Source organism: Oreochromis niloticus, linkage group LG3, assembly GCF_001858045.2.
Source record: "Oreochromis niloticus isolate F11D_XX linkage group LG3, O_niloticus_UMD_NMBU, whole genome shotgun sequence".
NCBI classification, from domain to species: domain Eukaryota; kingdom Metazoa; phylum Chordata; class Actinopteri; order Cichliformes; family Cichlidae; genus Oreochromis; species Oreochromis niloticus.
The window spans coordinates 29545699-29571274 of NC_031967.2; the positions used below are offsets into that span (position 1 = coordinate 29545699).

General features: G+C 42.6%; 1 protein-coding gene and 1 long non-coding RNA gene across 3 annotated transcripts; one reads left to right on the top strand and one right to left on the bottom strand.

Annotated features, from left to right (window-relative positions):
- Window positions 1-11607: 11607 nt before the first annotated feature.
- lpcat4 (lysophosphatidylcholine acyltransferase 4) lies at window positions 11608-23317 on the bottom strand. 2 transcript variants are annotated; one of them, XM_003458767.5, is made up of 13 exons: window positions 23180-23317; window positions 21945-22308; window positions 19948-20060; window positions 19303-19363; window positions 19065-19123; window positions 17870-17904; window positions 15746-15800; window positions 15404-15486; window positions 13811-13936; window positions 13555-13711; window positions 12724-12816; window positions 12298-12433; window positions 11608-12167 (listed from the first exon to the last, which is right to left on the bottom strand). In XM_003458767.5, exons 1-13 carry the CDS (start codon window positions 23270-23272, stop codon window positions 12016-12018), a joined length of 1527 nt encoding a protein of 508 aa, XP_003458815.1. In that variant the 5' UTR covers window positions 23273-23317; the 3' UTR covers window positions 11608-12015. The 2 variants fall into 2 exon arrangements, with proteins under 2 accessions (XP_003458815.1, XP_025761297.1); XM_025905512.1 differs by having other exon boundaries at window positions 13543-13711.
- A 130-nt stretch (window positions 23318-23447) lies between these two features.
- LOC106097036 (uncharacterized) lies at window positions 23448-25390 on the top strand. Its single transcript, XR_001223367.3, has 3 exons — window positions 23448-23684; window positions 23836-24141; window positions 25057-25390. It is a non-coding gene; the product is annotated as an uncharacterized LOC106097036 (long non-coding RNA).
- Window positions 25391-25576: the final 186 nt, after the last annotated feature.

The following is a 25576-nucleotide window of genomic DNA, read 5'->3' on the forward strand; positions in this document are numbered from 1 at the left end:
TGCTAACACAGCACTGACAGTGTGTTCAAATACTTGAGTTAAACTTTTATGCTGACTGGTTTTATAAACCCACTTTCCATTGGCTATATGCTGTTAAGGCACAGTTTTCTCCATTTCCATTTGGGGTTATACTTTTTCAAGTTTTACTACCGTCAGGCTAGTAGTTAGTGGGTAAAAAATTAAAAACTGGTAATCTAACAGCAACCAAAGCTATAATTTGATTTACAACCAATTAGAAACCTCCTTGAACCACTTTTATCCAGTTTGGCGATATAAATTTTTGCCTAGAAACTGGTGGTTGTATCATACCTAATATGAAAGACAGCTCTTGTATATGATGTGACGCAAAAAAAACCTTAACAAAAGATTTTTGTAGCCACAATCAGGCACCCATGGTCTTGGACCCAGTGTGAAGCCTCAGTGTTAGCATGTTAGCTGCCATACTGTCGATTTTTGAAGCCAGAAGTTACTATATTTGAGTGAGAAGGTATAGTCATCAGTCATCAACACTAGCAAACGACATTCATAAATGTGATCAGACGGGAAACCAGATGTCACCAAACTAAATGTGAGGCAAACACTGTGTATGTGGTGCAATTCTGAGAGTTAGCCTGAATATTATTTCACTGTTATTTTGGCTGCTCCCCTGCTTTTCTTTGGGTTTCAGTTTGGAAGCACAGATAAACTGGCATACCTCTTTTGAGCCATATCAGAAAATTTGAGTAATATGCAGTTATGGGACACACATATAAGGCTAGAAAAAATAAACAAACCTGTTCTACTGCTTTATTTTCTTTATGGTAGCTCCCATCATATTTATCAAAATCTACAAAACTTGTGGCATTTAACTTTCCTTGATATAACCTCCTGACTATAATAAAAAGACTTTCCTTCACATCCATAGGGTAAAAGCTAGACGTGCATGTCCTGCAGAGCCATTCAAACTGTGGCACAATATCTCAAGATGTGTGAGAGGGACAAACGGTGATAAAAACACTGTGCAGTCCTGATAAAGAGTGAGATCGAGTCACCCTAGTAGTAGAATAATAGACTACTAAAATTTCATTCACTAAACCTGAAACTAAAACTTGTGATTTGTACCTCACAAGAGGGATCACAAAAATCTTCGAAAAATCTTTGAATCATCAGAGTTTTGTCAGGAAGGGGATCCGGTGTAAAAATCTACCCAATCAAACACTGGACACTAACTGCTGTGGTGACCCCTGTGAATCAGGGAGCAGTTGAACTATATAGAACTATTGTACCATAAGTAAACTGACTGGACTTCTACAAGAAACACCTATAAAATATGATAAAATGATGCCTAAAAAGTTCTGACTTTGGTTTTTAAAAGGTTATTTATCCTTGGAAATGATAGTTTTACCTTTGATTTACAGAAACTGCCAAACCATTTTATTTCAGGATGTTACCAAACATCTTAATCAGCTTAAAAGACATCCAGAATATGAGTGTAACTGTAAGATGCTTAAAAAAACTTCTTGACTTGACTTAAGCGGCCAAAGAAGTGCAGGAGACTGATGCTGTCCAGTGTAGCAAGTAATTTATTCAGCATTTGGGAGCCAAACAATATTTACAAAAAATAAATAAGAAACTCAACTCCAAATTAACTCAGTTCAACTAAATATAACTGAACTTAAATCAATGGAAATTAAGGTCAAACTGCACACAGCTACACTGACCTGAACCTTTCTTCTCTAACACCTGAGTTCTTCTGCTTAAATAGTCCACATATATATATATATATATATATATATATATATATATATATATATATATATATATATATATATGGCGTTCCATATATATATGTCGCGCAGGACCCGAGCTTGAAGGATAAACCGCCCGCAGGGGCGCGCTGGGTGTTTTTTATATGTATAAGGCCTGGGAGCTTGAGGGTCCTGCGCAGTATCTTAGCTGTTCCCAGGACTGCGCTCTTCTGGACAGAGATCTCCGATGTTGTTCCCGGGATCTGCTGGAGCCACTCGCCTAGCTTGGGAGTCACCGCACCTAGTGCTCCGATTACCACGGGGACCACCGTTACCTTCACCCTCCACATCCTCTCGAGCTCTTCTCTGAGCCCTTGGTATTTCTCCAGCTTCTCGTGTTCCTTCTTCCTGATGTTGCTGTCATTCGGAACCGCTACATCGATCACTACGGCCGTCTTCTTCTGTTTGTCTACCACCACTATGTCCGGTTGGTTAGCCACCACCATTTTGTCCGTCTGTATCTGGAAGTCCCACAGGATCTTAGCTCGGTCATTCTCCACCACCCTTGGGGGCGTCTCCCATTTTGACCTCGGAACTTCCAGGCCATACTCGGCACAGATGTTCCTGTACACTATGCCGGCCACTTGGTTATGGCGTTCCATGAAGCCTTGCCTGCTAGCATCTTGCACCCTGCTGTTATGTGGTGGATTGTCTCAGGGGCATCTTTACACAGCCTGCAGCTGGAGTCTTGCCTGGTGTGATAGACCCCAGCCTCTATGGATCTTGTGCTCAGAGCTTGTTCTTGTGCTGCCATGATTAGTGCCTCTGTGCTGTCTTTCAGTCCAGCTTTGTCCAGCCACTGGTAGGATTTCTGGATATCAGCCACCTCCTCTATCTGCCGGTGGTACATACCGTGCAGGGGCCTGTCCTTCCATGATGGCTCCTCGTCTCCCTCCTCTTTCTTGGGTTTCTACTGCCTGAGGTACTCACTGAGCACTCGGTCAGTTGGGGCCATCTTCGTGATGTATTCGTGGATGTTCCTTGTCTCATCCTGGACTGTGGTGCTGACACTCACCAGTCCCCGGCCCCCTTCCTTCCGCTTAGCGTACAGCCTCAGGGTGCTGGACTTGGGGTGAAACCCTCCATGCATGGTAAGGAGCTTTCTTGTCTTTATGTCAGTGGCTTCTATCTCTTCCTTTGGCCAACTTATTATACCAGCAGGGTACCTGATCACGGGCAGGGCGTAGGTGTTGATGGCCCGGATCTTGTTCTTACCGTTCAGCTGACTCCTCAGGACTTGCCTGACCCTCTACAGGTACTTGGTGGTTGCAGCTTTCCTAGCTGCCTCTTCATGGTTCCCATTCGCCTGCGGGATCCCCAGGTACTTGTAACTGTCCTCTATGTCTGCGATGTTGCCTTCTGGTAGCTCAATCCCCTCAGTTCTGACTACCTTCCCTCTCTTTGTTATCATCCGACTACACTTCTCCAGCCCGAATGACATCCCAATGTCATTGCTGTATATCCTGGTAGTGTGGATCAGTGAATCGATGTCTCGTTCACTCTTGGCATATAGCTTGATGTCATCCATGTACAGGAGGTGGCTGACAACAGCTCCATTCCATAGTTGGTATCCGTAGCCAGTCTTGTTAATGCTCTCACTGAGGGGATTCAGGCCTATGCAGAACAGCAGTGGGGACAGAGCATCTCCTTGGTAGATCCCGCACTTGATGGTGACTTGTGCTATGGGCTTGGAGTTGGCCTCTAGTGTTGTACGCCACATCCCCATTGAGTTCCTGATGAAGGCTCTTAGGGTCCTGTTGATCTTGTACAATTCTAGGCATTCCAGTATCCAGCTGTGGGGCATTGAGTCATAGGCCTTCTTGTAATCAACCCAGGCAGTGCACAGGTTGGTCAGTCTGGTCTTGCAGTCTCGGCTGACTGTTCTGTCTACCAATAGCTGGTGTTTTGCACCTCTGGTATTCTTGCCAATCCCTTTCTGTGCCCCGCTCATGTATTGACCCATGTGCCTGTTCATCTTAGCCGATATGATGCCTGACAGGAGCTTCCATGTAGTACTGAGGCAGGTTATTGGTCGGTAGTTGGATGGGACCGGTCCCGTCTTGGGGTCCTTGGGGACCATCCGACCTTCGGTTAGCCATTCCGGGTGTCTCTCGTCAACTAGCAGCTGGTTCATTTGTGCTGCAGACGCTCGTGGAGTGCAGTCAGCTTCTTCAGCCAGTAGGCATGAACCATGTCGGGGCCTGGTGCTGTCCAACTCTTCATACTGGAGACCCTTGCTTGGATGTCTGCCACCGTGATGGTTACTGGACCCTGTTCAGGGAGGTCAGATCCACTAGCCACTGAGCATTGCTGTTATGGGTCCTTCTCCAGCCTTGGTGGTGCTGTTCTCTTATTGTTCCCTTGCCACTGAGAGTACACCTTTGCTGGTTCTGTGGAGAACAGCTGGTTTATTCTCCTGCCTTCAATCTCTCTGGTGTACCTCCTCAAGCGGCTGGCCAAGGCTGTGAGTCTTTGCTTGGTAGTTTCCAAGGCCTCAGGTATGGACAGCTTGCTGTAGCCTCCTTCTCCATGGAGGGTACTGCCCCTTGTGGCTGTTCAACTTGTAGCCAAGCATTTCACTGATCACTGCTGCCGTATTGTAGATCAGCTTGTTAGTCTCGCTAATCGTGGCTGTAGGTATCGTCCGTAGTGCTGCATTAACGTCATCTAGCAGACCTTCTGAGGGTACTTCATACATAGATATAGATATAGATATATAGAGATATAGATATATAGATATAGATAGATCGATAGATATTTTACTTCCAGTCTTTCTTGTAGTTTAATGCGGTCTTGAGCAATACATAGCTTTCTGAAGGTGTTTGAAAGTCTTTCTTTGGACATGAGCTACTTTTTCACTCATTTTTAGTCCAGTCCTTGTACTTGACCAATGACAGAGGGAAGATCTTTTTGTTTGTTAAGCCACTTGGTACTCTCCTATGACCATTCAAGCATAAAAAGTCACCTAACTGGCTCTTTGTTTCTGGCAGTCTGTCACAAAAAACAAAAACAAAACATAATCAGTTCAGGTTTCTTTACTCGAATCTGTGAAAAATGTCAAAGATAATGCAGTTTGACAAGCATAGTTTAATAAGCTTTAAAACGTGTTATTTAAGATAAGATAAGATAAGATAAAACTTTATTAATCCCTCGGGTGGGTTCCTCTGGGAAATTCGGTTTCCAAAAAGCACAGCACCGACAGAAGTTATTATATATATACACACATATATAAATACAGAGACATATATAAATAAAATATACGAAGGGGATAAATAGAATAAATAGGAATAAGAATACAAGTGAATTGCACATTTCAAGCATTGAAGTCTATTGTATCATTGACTATTAACAAAAAGTATTGCACAAAAGGTATTGCACAGTGAAGTGAAGAGGCACTACAGCTTAGTTGTTCCCCCTCCTTTGTCCTCCTGCTTCCCCTCCCTCTCCCCTCCAGAGAGGAGTTAAACAGTTTGGTGGCGTGTGGGACAAAGGAGTTTTTAAGTCTGTTGGTTCTTGTCTTTGGGAGAAGCAACCTGTCACTGAACAGACTCTTCTGGTTGTTTATGGCCGTGTGCAGAGGATGCCCAGCATTGTCCATAATGTCCAGCAGTTTTTTTAGTGTCCTTCTCTCTGCCACTGTCACCAGAGTGTCCAGCTTCATGCCGACCACAGAGCCAGCCTTCCTGATCAGTTTTTCCAGCCTGGATGAGTCCTCCTTTGCTGTGCTGCTCCCCCAGAACACCACAGCATAGAAAAGTACTCCAGCAACCACTGACTGGTAAAACATCCTCAGGAGCTTCCTACAGGAAGGAGCTATTTGCAGGATTCCAGATTTCCTGCTACTACAAGTCAATGTCATATGAGCCGAACTTCACCAATGCTTTGGAAGCTAACTGAAAATTAGCACCTGCCCTCATTTTCCCTCCAAATTGATGTTGTCTAAAAGAATTTCAGTTATTATGGGCATCACATCAGAAAACATATCATGAAAACTAGACAATCAGTTTCAGGGACCCAAAATTAATGAAGGTGTTGTTATTGTTCCCTTTATGAGTGTCCAGATCTGTACGTAGCTACATGCTGTGATTGGTGTGTACAGCCTTAGCACACCTTGAAACCGCTGCTGATTTATTTAATTTTTTTCTTGCCATAAATAAGTCAGAATTTCAGGTTATTATCTCAACATACCAACCTGAAATTCTGACTTAAAACAGCAAAATAAAACACATAAATACATAAAAATTCATTGGTGGAAACACGTTTCCATATTTCCATGTTACTTGTGTGATAATGCTATCTTTGTGATAACTTCCACACTAACATAGGAGTTGTTGTTTACCTACTAGTATCAGAGACAGCTACAGTAGTTCCAGTGTCTGGTTAATGGTACATACCTGCTCACTTACAGTTATGTATACAAACTCTCCCTTGTATTTTAATTCAGTTGCCCAAAACAGACAAAACACACAGCTTAGCACTGTTTTTTATTCATTTTTTATTTTCTATACCAGACGTTCAATCATATCATTAAATGATTTTAATCGTGTGGAGAAAATCTGATATGGTGACAGCCCTAAATAACACAGTGGTTTACTGTAAGTGGTCGGGGATGAAGTTAAAGTCCACCTCTGACTAAAGAAAACACATTTTCAAATCATAAAACTGTGCAAATCCACCAAACTGATTTAAAGCTAAACTAAAACCTAAACTAATTATCACAGTTTAAAGTTAAAGCTAACACCAAGGTGTTTTCCCACCGTCCACAACCTTTTCTCAGTTCAATCTGTATTTCACGTGGCCCGTTCTTCTCCTAACTCTACTTCTTTTGTTCTACTTTTCTATGTGCATAAACCTGCTGGAGGTTATGCACATTGAGATTGTGGATGAACAGCCAGGACATGTGGAGGTTTCTCCCCTGCCCCTGTCTCTCTCTGGATTACTGTCCCCTGCGTTAAAAGCCCTCCTTTCACTTTCATGAATCAACGACTGTAACAAAAGCTGTAAAAGACTTTCTGCTACTCCCCTCTCACATGTTGCTCTCTGCTATTGTTGTCTACAGGGCGTCGCTGTTACCCACCTCCCTCTGTGAAACACATCCACACCCGACAGAAGAAGCAGGCGGTGAGCTGGAGGAAGAGCTGTTTAATGCAGCCAGCAAACCTTTCACTATAAATCTCTCTGTTAGTTTGCAGCAATAGCAAAATGATCCCTGTTATGGTAGGATTACTACCATACTGTTATTTATCCATCCAACCGTTCCGTTCCGTTCTGTTCTGTAACCGGACTCAAACCTTCCACAAAAGTTCACTTCTGTCTCATCAGTCAAGAGAATATTTTCCTTATCTCTTGGGGATCATCAGGATGTTATTTGGTAACTATGAGACGAACATTTGTGTTCTTCTTGGTCAGCAGTGGGCTTTCCTCCTTGGACTCTCCCATCGATGCCATTTCTGTCCAGTCTTTATTAGTGAATCATGAACTCTGACCTTAACTGAGTCAGGTGAGGCCTGCAGGTTTTTACATGTTGTTCTGGGGTCCTTTGTGACGTCCTGGATGAGTCGTTGACGTGATCTTGGAGAAATTTTAGTAGCTCGGTCACTCCTGAGTGTTCACATTTGTGGATGACTGTGAAGTGCCAAAAGCTTAGAAGTGGCTTTATAACCTTTTCCAGTCTGACAGATGTCAGTGACTTTGTTTATTAGCTGTTTAAGATCTTTTAGCCTGCCTTACTTTGTCACACAGCTCCTAATCATGGCTGGGCGTGCCTACTGGGCAGCTTTAAAAACAACTTTTTACTTGGTTTATCTTTGTCTAATATTAAAATCTGTCTGAAATTTGTCTAAAATTTGTGAAAAATGCAAGTGTGACAAATATGCAAAAAAAAAAAAAAACCCTCAGAAATCAGTTAGTGGGCAAATAATTTTTCACAGCTCTGTCTTTGTGCTGCACACGAACACTCTTTATGGAGGTAATTTGCTATCAGCTGTTGATAGCAATGAGTTGATAACTCTGCACTCGACTGTGTCATCCAGATAAGGTGACTTCTGGCTCCAGAAAACCCAAACGGCAGACACCAAGACACCAAAGTTGAGGCTTCAAAATGGAGAGACTCCATCCAAATATAAAGTCACAGCAGCTATGTCCATGTTTTATGTCCTCTGTGGATTACAGACATTGGATCACGGTAATGGCTAATTTAGAGCTCTGCAGTGAGTCTTGGTAGATCCTACGAAGCAACTTATTTAAGAGGCTGATGTCATGCATTGATGCTTGTGCTGGTGCAGCTTGTGTTAATTACCGCGTGGCTGTGTCCCAGTGTGTTACATGCAGAGATGGGCTGTAATCCGATTACTTTTTTCAAGTAACGAGTAATGTAAGGGATTACCATTGCAAAAACGGTAATTAGATTACAGTTACTTTCCCGTAGGAACGCTGTGTTACTGCGTTACTAAAACTGTGAGTTTTTTGCGAGAATGTCTCATGACAGTGACGTAAGCGAGTGCAACGTGACAACAGCTGTCTGCAGATCAACAATGGATAATATATCGTGTGCGGAGAGAGTATGAGCGTGCAGTGTTTAAAGCGTGGAAGTACTGACCTTACTTTGAGTTTGATTCCATAAAAAGTGACAAAAACATTAGTGTCCGTTGTGCGTGGGAAGAAAACTTCTTTTTACAGCGAAAAAAACCCCTAAACTTCCAAGCAAGCACCAAGTGCGCTACGACTGTAATGGGAAATTCACAGAGAAACTCGTGGTGTCTTCAACTGACCGCTGCGGCACACCTGCACCAGGGCAAACCTCCGCCTACCCCAGTCCTGCTTTACAGGTGAAAATAGAGCAACTAGCCTTTGACTTTATTTATTTTCTGCTGTGTTTTACTTGCATCTATTTGAAAGAGTGAGTGTAAACACAAAAAAAATATTTTATTTTATGTGCTGGAATGTGCAGAAAATAGGTTTAAATGTTAAACAAATTTCTTCCAGTCAGAGAATGTTGCATATAATTAAGTTTTTGCTTGATGCATAAAGTTAAAAGATTAAAACTAATAAAACAAGTTTTAAGAAGAGACTTTTCCATTTGATTACATTTTGTATGATGGATTATGCAGAAAAAGTAGAATTGGGCTTAAAGATCTATCGCTGTATCACCTATTCAGGTTGTAAATCGTGTTTTTAAAAAGTAACTAAGTAACTAAGTAATTAATTACTTTTGAAAATAAGTAATCAGTAAAGTAACGGGATTACTTTTTGGGGGAAGAAATCCGTAATTAGTTACTGATTACTTTTTTCAAGTAACTTGACCAACACTGGTTACATGTGGTACCAGCCAGTAGAAACAAATAAAATGCAGCAGCTTTCTTGTTGATGTGCACCTCCATGGAGATATAACTACACAGAGGACACAATCACATGGTAATTAACACAAAACACAGGACACACGACCATAAATGCGGCCAATGAAGTGTTTTCAGAGGGGTTGTTTTGCAGCCCCAACACTGACTGGGATAAACATAACTCCTGACTGTCACTGCCTGATCAGTGTTGCAAAGCAGACATACATCATAAAATTGTGACATGTTCCTGGTTCTCTTCCTGAAACGAGACCCAGTGTGCTCCCCAAAGCCTTCCCTTCAACAAATACTAGTTTGGTTTTTCACAGAAACAGGATCAAAAACTGTCCCAATTCTCTCCCTGAAGCCCTGTGTCATTGATTTGGGATGTTTTAGAGTTACTTTGTGTTTTATTTGTTTCTTCCTCTCACTTTGTCCTGTTTCTCTTTGTTCCTTTGCCATCTGTTTACAGCCTCATGCCATTCCTCTCCTCGTTTCTGACAGTCAAGCTTTCCAGACACTTTCCTCATGTCCTACTTTCCAGCTTTTTGAACTTTGCCTTTTGCGTGCCCTCTGCACTAATTGTTCACTGCGCTGGCTGATCATTTGTCTGAGGCCTTTAGCCTTCGGCGCAGAGACGTATTTATATAAGATTTGGCAGTTTCGACTTGTAGGTTAAAAGTCGGCTAACGTTTAGCTGTTTCTCATTTTTCACCTTTAACCTTTGAACGTGAATAATTAGGCGCTAAAAGCAGAGAGAGCGAGGTCAAAGTATGCTCCAATTCAACCTGCGGATATATAAAATGAAAGAAATCAAAGAGAAAGTCGCTGAAGACGTGGCAGCTTACAGAGTCCTCTGTTGTTTCGGTCAACGTGCAGAGGTTGGATGCTTTCCTTAAAGCAAAGACAGCCTTCACTGATGTCCTGGAAACTGATGACATGTAAAGTGTAAAAAAGTACAGTAGGTAGGTGATGAATTAGGCAGAGCCCAGAATGCCATAAAGATGCTATCTTTTTGTTTTGTGTAAAATATTTGCTCGTTTTTGTTTAGATAGCAACAGCGTGCTTCACTCAGTGTGCTGCTCTCTTCCCCACCCCCCTACCCGCTCACAGCAGATGGTTGAACCTCCCTGAGCACAGTTCTGCTGGATGCTTCTTCCTGTTATAAGGGAGTTTTTCCTTCCCACTGTTGCCAAGTGCCTGCTCACAGTGCTTTCTGTGCTTTATTGTTTGGTCTTTACTTCACACACAAATTTAAATCAAACAGCTGGTTTGTTGTTTAATGTTTTCTTATTTTTTTATGATGTACAATTTTGGAAACTTTTGTCAACTTTTTCACAACCAGCCGGATATTTCAAAGGGGGAGAGGACTCTTTGTATAGAGCTGAATTACTGAATTATGACCAAACGCAAGGCTGGAACAAAATGTGTAACATACTGTTTGTGGGCGACAGTCCTCCTCCTTTAGGGATGAGGTTTCGAGTTTTTCGACCTCTCTCAGAGTTCAGAGAGCACTGCAGGATGGTTCTGGATCTTCTTTATTATCTATATGTTTTTTTTCTTTCCTTGGATGATGGCGTTTTAACTCGCCCCCATAAACACAGCGATTAACTGGTCCCGTTTGTGTTTGAGACGGCGTGCCCCTGAGGGGTAAAAGGTCACATACATTCACCCAGATCCAGTGCGTGTTTCAGAGATAATTTTTAACTGAGCCTCTTTGGACTTTATGTTTTTCTTTAAATGTTCAGCTACTTTGCTCATGCTCTCTGGGAATCCTAGGTTTACAGCAGGCAATGTTACTGATTAACATGAGCAGTTGTGAGATATTCCACCAGATGTTTTAAGAGGTTTTGCACTACTTTTGCAGCCTTTTATCTATTTCACTGTGCTCTGCTCTTTAGTTTTTAAATATCATTATCGTGCTCATTATTACTGAGCTTCTTTCACAGCCCTGTGGAGCAACAGTGTGAGCACAAAGAAGTTAACGGGGACATTTCTGCCCTCTGCTGGTGTAAAAATGGTAGTGCAGCATATTAAAGGTGCACAGGATGAGAGGAGCCAAGAAAACCCGAACAAGTGGAGCAAAAAGTGGACACGTGTGTCCTCTCACAACACTGACATCCTGAGCCACTTTAATATCATCAGACTCTCACTTTGTTTGCTTTTTCTTATATTTCATAAGCCATTAGTTTTGAGTGTATTTTACATAATAAAGGCACTTTATTGTGCCGTTATTCAGATTTTAACTTAACAAGCTCTGTACTGTGTTACAGTTTTTTAAAACTTATATTAACTTTGTCATGTCTTTTATTGAGCTACACATTCAGATGCCACTTTATTAGGTATACCTGTACGACTGTTTCTGAGTGAGTGCATATACTGCTCAAAAAGATTAAAGGAACACTTCAAGATTTGACTATGTGAATGAAAGAGAATCAAGTCAGAACTCTGTGAGTAAGTACAGAAAGGATGGAGGACAGGACAGCAGCTCATTCACTTGACACTTTATTTGTCACGTGTAAACAAAAATACACATAGTCATGTAGAAAAAAATAAATCTTTGGATTCCTAAAAAACACGTCGGCAAACATTCAAAGAAACTTTATAAATAACATGTTCCAGGCATTCAAACAACTTTAACAGCATCTGAAGCAAAGATATATTCAAATTAATTTATTCAGAGTAATTAAAACAGAAACAGAAACACAAACACACACACACACACACACACACACCTGAGAGAGGAACTGTAGTATCATTTAGTCACACCAGACGTCTCATCTGGTTTATACACTGTTATAAATACTTCAATGAACACATCACGCCTCACATCTACAATCTTTTGTCCAGTATTTCAGTTCAATCTGCCCCCCCTAAAATAATCCACTGCGAGGTCCTCATTCAGACTTCTTACTGTTGCTGTAAACGGATCCGTTGTTGTTCACATACCTCCCGTTGGACAGAGTACCTGCAGCCTCCTCAGGCCTCAGGTACTCTTTCGTCACTTTCTGAAAGGTTGGGTGGGCAGTCAGCACCCGCAGCAGACTCTCTGTGGAAACAAAGCCACAGCAGGGATGGTTTTTACTACTGTCTAGTAACAGGCATTCATGACAGACCTGGTTCTTAAGGAAACTTCTCTTTCTTCTGCACCTCATTTACACTGTTCAGCTGATTCTCACCTTCAGTGAGCCGGCTCCGATCGGAGGCGGCCGCGTAGAGCTCGGCAACTCTGTGCTGAGGGACACCCAGCAGCGCCTCCATCAGGTCTGACAGCTCCCTTTCGCTCAGGCTGCCTCTACCCTCTCTGTTAAACATCTGAAAAACAAACAGTGAACAATCAAGAAAACAGCAGGAGGTACAAAAAGGCTCCTTATGGAGGTGAAGACTGTTTTTTTGTAAGCTGAACGAGCCTAAGGTCCACAGTTTGATCCTAGGGAAGAGTCACAAATCCCACTGGGGGAGTCAGGCTTAAAAACTAAAACATGCAGGGCTCTTTAGTTCTGTAATTTCTTACTACAGAGTTAAAATTATATCCTGACTATGTGTCGTATTTCTAAATGCAGACAGGGAAAGTGGAGAAAGGTGAGGAGATCAGCAGGACTTACAGTGAAAGCAGAGTGAAGCAGCGTCTTCAGGTCAACACATCCAGTCAGGGGTGCGACACTAAAATAGATGTGCCTCAGGTCCACAGAGTGATCCTAAAACACACAGTCAGATTTCATCAGCACCTTCTCCCTCTGAGCTTTTTAAATGCTGCAAAATCTGAAAAAGCACACATGAGTTATTCTAACGCCTCATTTATGAATCAAAACACCGAAATCACAATGCACTCCTCTTTATGATATGCCCCAAGGTCTGTTTGCTCTCGGCAAACACAGCAGGGCTTTTTAAATCCAGGATCCTGTGGTTAGAAGAAGCTGCTGCGAGTTTGTGACTTATCGGTTAACGTTTATCAGGGCAAAGTTTGTCCTTGTTCCTCTCAATTGATCTGCTCTTTCTTTGGATTTTGAGAATCATCCGTACTGTTCTCACTCGAGTGTCGCACAAACTCTTTAACAAGAAGCTGGCTGACGAGCTTTTAAAGTGCTCTGCTCAACCTGCTGCCAGTAAGTACGAGTTACAGATGGATAGAAGGGTTTGTGTTTCACCTCGTCACTAACGGGTTACACAAAAATCTGCCGTTTCTAACGGCGACAGAGAAACGCGCTGAACCTTTGTCGTACCGTCCCTCCCTGAAGAATCAGTTCATCGAAAGCGGCTGAAGCATTTCATTTTGATTCTTATCGGCTTATCAGATCTGAGCATAGTTGACTCAGCTGTCTCGAGTTCTTGTGAAAAACAAATATTTGGCGCACACAGTGTGCACTCAGGTGCAGTTTATAGCCATAAAACCTAAGAGGATCTGACTTGGCTGCAGCGCTTACACCTGACGGTACCTTGGAGTAGAGGCTGCAGATGTGGGCAGCTGTCTGCTGGTGGCTCAGCCCGAGGATGGAGGCGAGCTCCTCTGCGATGACCTTTGCGCCCTGAGCTCCAGAGCAACACCTGTCAATCATCCTGTCCAGAGCCGCCTGTACTTCATGCGCTCCCAGACTGACGGAGAGGAGGAGAAAGGAGGTGAAGTAAGCCAATGTGTGACGGAGATGAAAGGCTTTAAAGTTTAGTAAAACATGAGTGGAAGTAATCTCTCACCCGCTTTTGTGCAGCAGCGTCACTGTTTCTCTGGCTGGAGACTCCAGCGGGAGGGACAGACCGCCGACTTTGCTGACAGGAACCCCACCCTCCATCACGTAGTCTGTAGCAGGGACTCCAAGGGCCCTTACACACAGGAGACACAGCTACGTCACAACAACCAGCAGACACAAATCCCTCACCAAGAGAAAGTTTTTACTTTTCTCCTCTATCTGCCTCGTACATAACATGAAATATCATTTCCTGTGACCGCTCACACGTAACTACACATCACAAAAATGTGACACTGCAGAGATAACACACAAAATCACCAAACAGACCCAGAAAGTATTTAAAAACTCAAGGAACGGAAGGCATATTTAAACCTGCAGTTTCTCTGCATGCCACCAGGTGGTGACAGCTGTTGGAAAAAGATAAGTTCTGGTGCTTTTGAGGTAAACTGCTAACCACTTGTTGGTCACCTTGGATACGTGATAGGTAGGATCAAGTGAAAAAGGTTCCAGTCACACAGGCCTAGAGACTGGTCTGCAACCATCTGGCAACCACCTGTTGCTAGGGAAAAATGTGTATTCCCAAACAGCTGGTAAAGACCTCCCAGTGATTGCTTTGGTTGCTAGGATGCTGCTGCAGTCGTAGTTTTAATGGAGGTGGTGGAGTTATCTACAAACACTGTTCAGCTGCCCTCTGAACTGTGAAAAGTGACAGAAATAGACAGTTTTCCTTCAAAATAAGAGTTGGCTTTTATTTTGAAGACACAGCTGTTACTTTGCTTCTTCATTTCCAATTTGATTAGCAAGTTTTGTAGTTTTACTACTGCTCAGTCAACAAGCCTTTAGAGACAAACATGACAATCTACAGACAGCCAACAACTGTGGCAGTCACTGGGAGGTTGTTGTTGCAGCCCCCCTCCCCTTTTTTTTACAGCAAATTTCACCCAGCAAGAAATAGAAACCTCCAGGAACCACTGCGAACTAGCCCAGGTATACATCCTTCTTTTACAGAGAACCTAGCCTTCACAGATGCTGCTGGAGGTGCTCACTGACTTGTAGTTCTTATCTACTACTCAGAGTCATTGATGTATGTGCTGCTTGGGCCTTCTGAGACATTTCTATTGGCTTATCAGAATAAAATTAAGCTAACCAAGTGCTAAAGACTGTGCAGCAAGTCTGTGCTTCGGTTTTCTTGGTAACAATAATTAGTTGATGTCCATTTATGTTGTTTATGAGCCCAGACACCAGTCGGAGAAGTCACCCTGGTTCCATTTATGATTTCCATCACTGTTGGAGGGAACCTCAAGTGGTCATTGGAGGTACTGCAATTTTTGATTCTCCACTGTTTGTTTTGCTTACATTTTTTTGGTGCTTGGACACAGGAATTACAGGAATGTACCTCCATTGTAATGCATGTCTGCTGTAACATGAGCAACAAACTGGTTCCCCATAACAAGGAGAACCAGTAAGTGGGATTATTTATTATTTAAAAAAAAAAAAGAAAAAAGAAAAAGGAGGCATTCAAAAATCCACTTTAATTAATCAGCAGCAGCCAAAGTTTTAGGCTGACGTGTCATAAAATAAGGGAAGATGTGCACCTCACCTGGCCATAAGTTTCTGAACGTTGTCTGCGTACAGGTTGGGGTCCTTCTTCTCCTCCTGTGAAGGGTTGTAAACTGGCAGGAACTGCAGCACAATAAAGAGATAAACACTGTTTGGTGTAGTCACAGTAACAGCTCAACAGAGAGGCAAAAGTCCACACACACACTTTTTTTTTTTTTTTAAACCAAGCCGACTCTGTCATACCTCTGCCCACACCCAGTCATCACAGTCAAACACACACGCGGGCGTACACACCCACATCACTGAGGTGGGTGTGTAAAAGGACATTTCAAGTTGTAGATATATACGCTATTGTTTGACAAGCTGAATGACCAGTTCTCACCTCAACAGTCATGTTGGTGTACGGCTGGGACACCGTGTGCCACAGAGCCTCGGTCCTAACAGACAGAGAGCAGAAGATTAGATTCATCATGAAAAATTAGCAGTTTTGTTTTGATTAAATCCCAGTTCAGGCAGGATCCCGTGTGCAGGGGTGCTACTGTGATCGGAAATATGTTAAAGGGATTTTAGTGCATAGTGACCGATAATACTGTTTAACACCTGTTTTGGTCCTGAGTAATTTCTGGAGGGGTAATATATTCACCTGAATAACAATGGCACCATATTTGCCTGCTATGATGGGACAAGATCACAACTGTCCCACCAAAGATGAGCTGTGAGGGAAGGCAGGATTATTGGAGTGGAAAAATCCGCATCCCCCCCTTCCCTTTGTACACTAGCTACCTTTGATTAACAATTTCCCCACCCACTGTTTGTCCTTTGTTTTCTTATCTTGTGTTGGTTTACAAAAAGTGTAATATTGAGGTTTGATGTTGTATATTTTGTGTCAAGTCTATAAAAATGTAATAACGACACAGCAGCAGACATAACAGCAGTGAGCGTGGTCATCAGTTGCGGTCAGTATTACTGCGCACGCTGGAAAAAACGAGCACATTTCCTTAAAGAGTCCGAAGTCCGGAACGCTTCAGCCTCATTTAGCTTCCCGTCTGTGTCATGCTTCACAAGGGCCTCTGAAAGGTCAAACAAAAACGCTCCTCCACTACCACGCTCTGACAGTATCACACTTCTTTCTTCACTAATTTACATTTTCACACTTATTAAATTAAAATTTTGACCTGTATGAAGAGCTTTTTTAAAAAAACGTTGGTTCCTGGTTTTTAAATTTTGCTCAACACAATCTCCACTCTTCTATATTGTCTACATCATTAAATTTTTAAAAATGACTTTATTATTTGTAACAATTTTGTCAATATCCTTGCATTTTTCCCCAAGTGTAATTTAATTATTGATAGGCTGTGGTGTGTTAACAGAAGCTAAAGCTGTATGTGTGGACAGTGTGATGTATTTCCTCCAATCATCTGCTTTGACATTTGCACACATTTGTAACTGTTAAACCTTTGCTTTTTTAGAAATGGCTCTTGTGTGTTTTGTATTCTGGGACTTCAGGTTTAAACCTCAGTTAAGGCGATTCACCATGGCAACGTGTGCTAGTCTGGAGCAAGTTATGTTCGAGATTAGCGATAGACAGGTATGAAAACGATGCCTGCTGACTAATCTGAAGAATTGCATCAACATTCCTGGATGATCTCTCAGACCTCTGTGTACAGAGAGTAGGACGAACGTGAGTTTTTAACGTCTTTTTCTCTCCCTGATGAGCGTCAGTAACAAATACAGATTCTTAAAAGCAACTTCAAAGGTGTACAGAAGTGGGGTGACTGTTTATGTTCTCTTCTTGCTCTCAGACTGTTAAATGTCATCAGAGCTGCAGCTGGGAGGAAAAAAAACAAACTTCCAAAGAAAACTTTGATGGGACCCTTAACTGTAAACACACGTCTCTTAATATTTGAGTCGTGGCACCGAGAAGTCTTTTGAACTTGTGCAGTCACACTTTTTGCCCACTGCCCAGCTTCAAACAGGCCAAACTTTATTGATATAAGAAATCTTTTCTAGTCTGACAAAAGCACTTCAAGCTCACACACATCGTGTGTTTGTTTTCTTCATATCTCTCTGATGTAGCGGTTTTATCTTCCTTTGTAAAAATATACACCCGTGCCCGAGATTGGTCAGACTGGCGACGCCACCTTTTTCCACACGAACGCGCTCATATCGAGCAATCGCCACGTTCGTGCGACTGCTTATCCTGATTGCAGATGTTAGCGTAAGTGAAACCAGATAAAGACAGACGTCCTGGGTGTGTTGGACTTGTTTCTTAGCACAGGACCCTGCTGATCTGTTACAGCTGACAATGATGAGCACTGCTTAGAGCTTCTAGAAAAAGCGTAAGGATGCTGAAAAGCTGCTCTTGTATAAATATTTTAAGGACCAAGTTCTTACTTGGAGTTTACCTCAAGTAGATTTTTATTTTCATTTTCAGAGGTTTGCCAAACTAAACCCTGACATTAAACATGTGTGACAGATGTGGAGGCGAAGCAATGAAGGAACTCACCAGGCTGTGCCTTTGTATGTCCAGCGAACAGTATCCTGAAGAAGAGACAAGAAATTTAAATAAACATTAAAGGTTTTCTTATCTTGCTTTCCCAGAGAGGGAGGGGTTATTATTTTTTTATTTTACAGCATATATGATACCAGTCAGTCCTGGCACACCTCGGCAGGAACCATTATGCAAACACGGTGCCTGAGTAAACATCACGGTGTGTTCAGAAAGGCAACCTCAGCTGATTAAAATACAGGACTGTGTGTGCCGAACGCATCACCAAAAGAGGAAGTGACAGGGGAGGCACGGAGAACATGACATATACACATCCGTACCAGCTGAGCTATGCTGCAGGTAATGCAGGTTTGTGAAAACAAAACCAAAACAACCAGAAGCTCAGAGCAGCACTCGCTTAAACCCACTAAATATGAAATAATTGACAGAAAATTCACATTTTTTGAAAATGGAGAGCAACAAATTTGTTTACAAAATTAATTCAATATTAATTTCCATATATGCCTTTTAATTTGTATCCTATTTGCTACATTTTTCCCCCACTTTAAAAAAAAATTGCTTAGAAATGTATTTCTGGGAGAAATGGAAGAAATAAACACATCGATGATGTAGAAACATCAAAAACTCCCAAAAACAGTAGGTATGAAATATGATACATTAGGCACTAAGGAGTTAGAGTTATTTGTGTATTTTCCCAGGATTATAAATCTGATTTCATGAAGTGAAATCAGATTTTCAGATATGCAAAGTATAAACAAGCCGACAAGACACGTTACAAACCCTTAATGAACACCAAGGCCATCGTTAAAGACATGATTCATTAAAGCCATTCAATCATATCATGTATGGGGTGCATGGGAAACATCTGGATACTCTTTGAGGCCTGTGTGCCCAAATAGCATCTCCCTGGTACAGATCTCTGTGGATAAACAGCTGCAGTTTCAGGCAAACCAGCCCAGTGTGGCATAAACCTGAGCTGTGATCACAGACCTCTTTAAAAACAAAGACCCTGGAACATTTGAGAATATCCGTCACAGACCGAAGACACGGTCCAGGTATGATAAACAGAATCAGAGCCGACAAAGATGGCAGTTCTGTGTAAAATATGGAAGGGCTCAAATGATTAATATAACCCAAAAGAGCCACTGAAGGAGTCTGCCGTCACCAGCAGCACGTCCACGGTGTTACTCACCAGCTTGTTGGGGTAATGCAGCAGCACAGGTTGGACAGGAACTCCGGCGAGGAAGGCACCTGATGACAGAGATCGAGACAGACAAGAGGAAAAGAGGAGCAGTGAATCACACAGCAGCAGCACAATGTGCAGCTCCGCCCTTCCCGCTCACACAGGTCATTCCTGTATCATTCATTCAAACAGCTGGAAAACCAGCATGATGTCACCTACATGAGTTGCACGTGTAGGTCGCACTCACCGGGTTTGAATTTGATGAGAGCGCTGCCGTTAGTCGTGGTCCCCTCGGGAAACATCAGCATCTGGACAGAAATGAAGAGAAGCAGTGAGCTGAGACAGAGTGTGATGTCCAGGCTCGTGATGTCATGGCAATGCTGCCACCTCACACGGGCCTTTCAGACTGCTTATGACTCTTTTCACTTTCAGCTCTTTGGGAAACATCAACATCCCTTTTCTTCTCGTCCACAATTTTTATTTCTCTTCAAAAATGCTGTTTCTTTTAATCTGTGTCCCCTCTCTTTCTACCAGCAGTAACAGCTGCCCCGAGGTGACTTTTCCAATGTTTAAACTGTTGTTAAGGACACGAATGTAAACAAATGTGGTCCCGTGAGGCAAAAAAGTGGATCATTTCCCTCTTCTTCCATCAAGAGGACTTTATCTAATCGTGATCAACTGCTCGCTTGTGACAAACTACAGATTTTTTTCTAAACCACAAGCAGTAAAAAAACAGAAGGCCCATTCCCATTAAAAGATTATCTTTAATCTGCTTTGCATTCCTCGAACTGCTGCAAAGTCTGACGGGAAAATTAGGTAGAAATTGCACTTCTGTAAACAAGAACCCAGCTGAAGGAGGAGTGACATTTTGTCAGCTGCCAAAGCGTCTCACCTGAGGCCAGTAGCCGTCGGAGGTCAACCTCTCATTGAGCTGAGCGACAGCTTTTTTCCTCGACTCTGGATCCTTCCTGCTCACCAGCACAGACTGGTTGAACTCCAGCAGAGCTGAAACACGATTAAGAAAAGAACAAGAATCAGAGCCAGAAAGCAAGACACCCTGTAAGACAGAGCAGATCAGGAGCCAGCGGTGTGGGCCGCTTCTTTATCTTTGGATCTACTCGCATGCTTGTACTTTCCTCTAACGCAGGGGTGTTGAACTCCAGGCCTCAAGGGCCGGTGTCCTGCAGGTTTTAGATCTCACCCTGGGTCAACACACCTGTATCAAATGATTAGTTCGTTACCAGGCCTCTGGAGAACTTCAAGACATGTTGAGGAGGTAATTTAGCCATTTAAATCAGCTGTGTTGGATCAAGGACACATCTAAAACCTGCAGGACACCGGCCCTCGAGGCCTGGAGTTCCCCCACCTACTCTAACCGCTCGATGGCCAAATATCGCTCTGGATTGTTTGTGTGAAAAAGGTGGAGAGCGAATGCCTGCTTTTATCAGCACACTGCACTGTGAATACCTCCACAGCACAGGAAAATATGATGTCACCCAGGCACTTGTCATTACAAAAATGCAACCAAGTGACTAAAAGCAGACAGGTTTACAATCCAGAGGAGAAAAAAGCTTTCTTAAAACCTTATTTGGGTGCAAAGTTGGGAAACTTTTCAGGTGTTTGTTATCAGTTATGTGGTCATTCTATATGTGCAGTTTTTTAACCAGTGACATTAAGTTAAATTAGATAATGCTGCAAAATAACAGCTCAACTAGAAGCCCTGAGGGGTGTCATGATGGATTCCGAGCAGTGAGTTTGTTTTATCCCGTGCTGCAGAGAATTCAGCTAATTCAGATGTAAAGACAAGAGGATCAAATTCACTGAAAAAAGAGAGAAAGAAGAGAAGATTTAACTCTATCTATAACTGCTCAGGCAGGCTGTAGGCAAACACTGAGCATTACATTTTGACTTCTATGAAATCCAACCTGGATAAACAAGTAACTGGATTTGTAAACAAGGAAGTCTACACTTGGAGCCCTCAACCTTCATGACGTCATCGGAGGCTGAGTCAGCAGAATAGCCGAGGGGTTCCCGTAAAAGATCAAACACGCGATCAAAGGCAGATTTCTCTCCTACAGCAGACATGGAGACATCTGAAACGGTGCAGCGTGTGCGCCTTAGTTAAGACCATAGCTCAGCAGCACCTTACATCAGCATGCAATAAGCTGTGTGGGCAAGCTTGCAGGGCTTCTAGCACAGCGGCAGCAGAATTCATGAGGAAAAGGAGGCGCACATTAATCTAACAGTTAATTTCTTGATTCATTATTTGGTGTCAGAAACGTGCGAGTGTGCGTCAGCTCCTCAGAGGCTACGGTGATGGCTTCAAATGGTTTATTTTTCCTCAAAGCAAACAAGTTTATGGATCATCTGCCTCCATCTTCACCCTGTCCCTAGCATCCTCCTCTTCTGTCAGACCAACCCTCTACACGTTCTCCTTCACTACATCCACGTCTCCTCTGAGGTCTTCCTCTTTGCCTGGCAGCTCCATCTTCCACATCCTTTGTCCAATATACCCACTGTCCCTCCTCTGCACATGTTTACACCATCTCAGTCTCTTTGTCTCATTTCTACTCCTGTCCAGTCTGATCATTCCCAGGGAAAATCTAAGCATCTCCATCTATCTGTCAGTGCGATTGTCTACAAACCACACATCACAGCAGGCCTCACTACCATCTTGTAAAGCTTCCCTTTCACTCTTGCTGCTATTCTTCTGTCATGTCATAGTTGTCTGACATCTATCCCTACACAATATATGTCATTTCTAACTGTTTTAGTTGAAAGTTGTCATTATTGTCCACCCACAATAAAGAAAAAGTGGATGAAGGAAATGTGTATATTGATACATCTTAAGAACTAGCTATGAGCTACTTATGAACTACCCTTCTTTACCTCCTATGACCGGCAGGCTGGTATTCTCAGACCTCGACACCACCGTCGCCAGCTGGGCCGGGCACAAAACCAGCATGTCCAGAAAGCCGCTGTGGGGCGCCACGACCAGCACCGGCGCCTCCTTCAGGTTCGCCCTGCGACCTTTGACCTTAACCCAGTAGAAACCCAGGGAGAAGAACACAGCTCTGCTCAGCAGCCAGATGATTGGGTGGTAAAACCAGCGGCGCCAGCCTTCCACGGGTTTGGAGCGCTCCTCCTCGGACAGGCCGGCCAATCGCAGCCGGGCGATGGGCCACATTATGAGGAAGCAAACGCCCGCCAAGGTGACGCGTATGGGGAAGAGGATGCTGCCGAGGATGATACCCTGTGGGATCAGAAGAAATACATTAAATGTGCAGTCACACATACGATCCAATAAATCTCATACCGCTCAGAAACTGGACTTTGCATGATTTGAAATTAGCAGCACTGAGATAAATACATTTGCTTAAACCTAGTTTCATCAGAATGAGTGAATCACAGTGGACATTTTTGCTTAGGAAATATTTACAAATGAGGCACAGATTTCTGTCAAATAATGTAACAGACGGACTCATTTATTGGTTAGTTAGTTAATTCTCTCTGAAAACTCTGATTTGTAACTATTAAATAGGGTTTTTTGGGTGGTTTTACAACTTTAGTCTGAAACTACTGAATAAAATTAAGATTAGAGCTTTGCACCTGTGAAGTTTGTCCTGAGGGGAACACACTCAGATGCAAATAGACGTGCAGTTTTACACATGTTTCCAAATTGAAAGCCTGTCTCATTGCTTCCCAGCCACACTGATAAGTTTTCCAGAGTTGTGCAACCCTCTGGTATGTTGTTCTCATCATCAACCCCGCCTGTCCGTGCTGGGAACATTTATGACTTGGCTGATTTGCTTATAGTGAAACAGGGAGCTGTGGAAGCCTAAACTGAGGATTGCATCGATATGAGAAAAAAAATTGGCAAAAATAGAAGAAAAGAGGAAACCTTAAGAGTCCCACGAGAAAACTCTTTATAGTAAATACTTCGTAAATAACTTTTTTAGTGACTCGCTCCTCTTTTCCGTGTTGATAAAAATCATCATATGGTTGGTTTCAGGTGTAACACTCAATGTTTCAATGACTGATGTTCACTAAAATTAAACACGTCGCTATATGCGTTTTTCTATTGTATTTTCTACATTAAATCGATATATATATCTGAGCGTTACCCGGATCCTTTGCGCCCTGGTCAGCTTCACTTTGTGAATGAACGGATGTGGATACTCCTGCGTTGCCGAGTAACCGTCGTCGATCCTCTCCATGGCACGAGGTAAACTGGAAAACTTTGTTAATTTTTTTTAAAGGAATTTTAACACTTAAAAAAAGTAATTTACACTTCCCGAGGGGTTGATTAAAAAGTTACATAAAGCTGTCACTTCCCCTGTTTGCTTTTATTTTATATTAAAAAGTTAAAGTGCCTCGCGCTCTCTATTAAAAAGAGCAGTTAGCTAGTAGAAGCCAAACGCTCGCGTGCAATCCTTTGGAGCAGCAAAAACATAAGACGACAAGCATCTAAAAAACAACTTCTCCGGTCCTTCTTCTCCACATGGCCAAATAAACGCCACAGCAACGCCGCCCAGACTCATTTAAAGCTTCGCCTCACCCCGTCCGCCCCCTACGTAAGCTCACAGCCCGGCCCACCAGCAGGAGAGCCGAGTCGGACCAGACAAACCGGTCAGAAGTCATGTGTGGAATTATTATTAAAAAACCAAAAAATCTGTGTAATGTGTCACCTTAAAAAACAAAACAAAAACCATACCATACGACTGTTAAAAAAGCTAAAACTGATGTCATACAAAAACCAAACTTTGATATGCTTTGACAGATCAGAGGAGGAAGGTGCTGTGTAAGCACCAGTCCGTCAATCTCTCAGAAGGATGAAGTCTGCTCAGTCCTGAACTTCTTCTACCGATGTGCAGTGGAGGAGAGTGTCCAGATGTGTAACTGTGTCACTGTGTGGCATGGCAGCTGCTCCACGGCAGAGAAGAAGGCTCCGCTGAGGGACATCTACACCAGTAGATGGAGGATAAGAACCTCTTGGATCCAGAAGAGCTCCATTCATCCAGCACATACCCTGTTTGTCCCCCTCACCTCATGCAGGAGGCTGCAGAGCTTCATCTTCTCTCTGCTGGTAAAAGGCATGAGAAACCATGTGTGCACTGTCCACCACACCTTATTAACATATTTACACTAAAAGGCACAATATATATGTTTTCTAACCCTTGTGCTGGTACATCTATTTATCTTAATCTTAATCTTTGTTCAAAATCTCATCTCTCCTCACGTAAACACACAAGCTGTTTGTGGTGAAATAAAAACTGAATCATCAAAAATTTTTATTCTAATAAATTAACAGCATATTTACGTACAGTAACATCAGTCTGCAGATCTTATGTTTGGCTCTTTAAACATCATCTCTGTACCAGTAATACAGATGATGCTACCCTCTGTGTGTCCTCTGTGCTGTTTGTAAATATAATGCACACTGAGTGGTAATACTCACAGTATTGCCACTCAGTGTGCATTATAGATGAAGAAACTTGTGCAGAAGACTGACTAAATATAATATATGTAATATGTTTAGGCACATTTCTGAATCTCAGACGTTACATTAAGAGCAAAGCTTTTATATTTATTCACCAGTGACTATCAAACGCTGTGAAAGCCGCCCTCATGGCCTCTGGGGTTTCTGCCATACCTGATTGTTCTGTTCTGGGTGTTCCCGCTGATAAATCCACACCCACAAGAAGAAGCAAAAGGAATGGAAAAGTTTGGAATGACACAAAGACAGAAGTTTAAATTCACTGTCAGCTGAGCTGGGCAGGATAGACTGGTACTTTTAGATTTTTCCTTCCTCAGTGGTTTTCTGAATCCCTCCATCACAGTGTGGCAAAGAAGCCAGTAGAGTGTGTACATACATGCATAGAGACCATAGAGTACACACATACATCAGAGGTAGAAGGTGAAGCCCAAAATGGTCCGGGTGGTAAAAGGAGGATAAGGAGCTAATCTGATTTTCTTTGTTTTTACTCTGTGTTTTTCTTAGTCCCTGCAGCACAGTCAGGTATATCAAGAGTGTGAAGGCCGTCACACGAGGAGAGCTGGATGGGGCTGTAGAGCCACTTTAACCCAGCAGCAGCACCAGCCTCTGCTCCAACCAGTGCTTTCATTTGCAACAAAACAGCTGAAATGGATTGACCACATTTTCTGCTTCTGAACCGGAGAGATGAATTTCCTTGAAGGATTTTTTAAGCCGGTTACATTAAAGGAATATCTTTGCTACCTCTGTGACTTCATGATTGTGGTTCAGGTTATTTGTTTCCAGGATTTCTGAAAACTGGGACTTTAATGAGAAGTGATTAACATTTGTAGCCAACCCTAATATAAATCCAGAAATCCTTGAAAGTGTTCTTTATGACTATGATAGACAAACATTTAAAAAAAAAAAAAAAAAAAAAAGAGACTTGGGAGGCTTTGTGATATCTGAGAAAAACCAAACAAACTAAATTAGATTCAGACCTTTTGAACAGGGTTCGTGGACAGGGTGGAGTAAATATCCACCCTCA

Coding starts and splice junctions, on each gene's coding strand:
- lpcat4 (XM_025905512.1), bottom strand. CDS start 23,272: ATGGAGAGGATCGACGACGGTTACTCGGCAACGCAGGAGTATCCACAT. Junction 15,487..15,745: donor ACACCAACATGACTGTTGAG/GTGAGAACTGGT, acceptor ATTGTGCTGCAG/TTCCTGCCAGTTTACAACCC. Junction 12,817..13,542: donor ACTCCAAGGTACCGTCAGGT/GTAAGCGCTGCA, acceptor TGTGTGTTTTAG/GATCACTCTGTGGACCTGAG.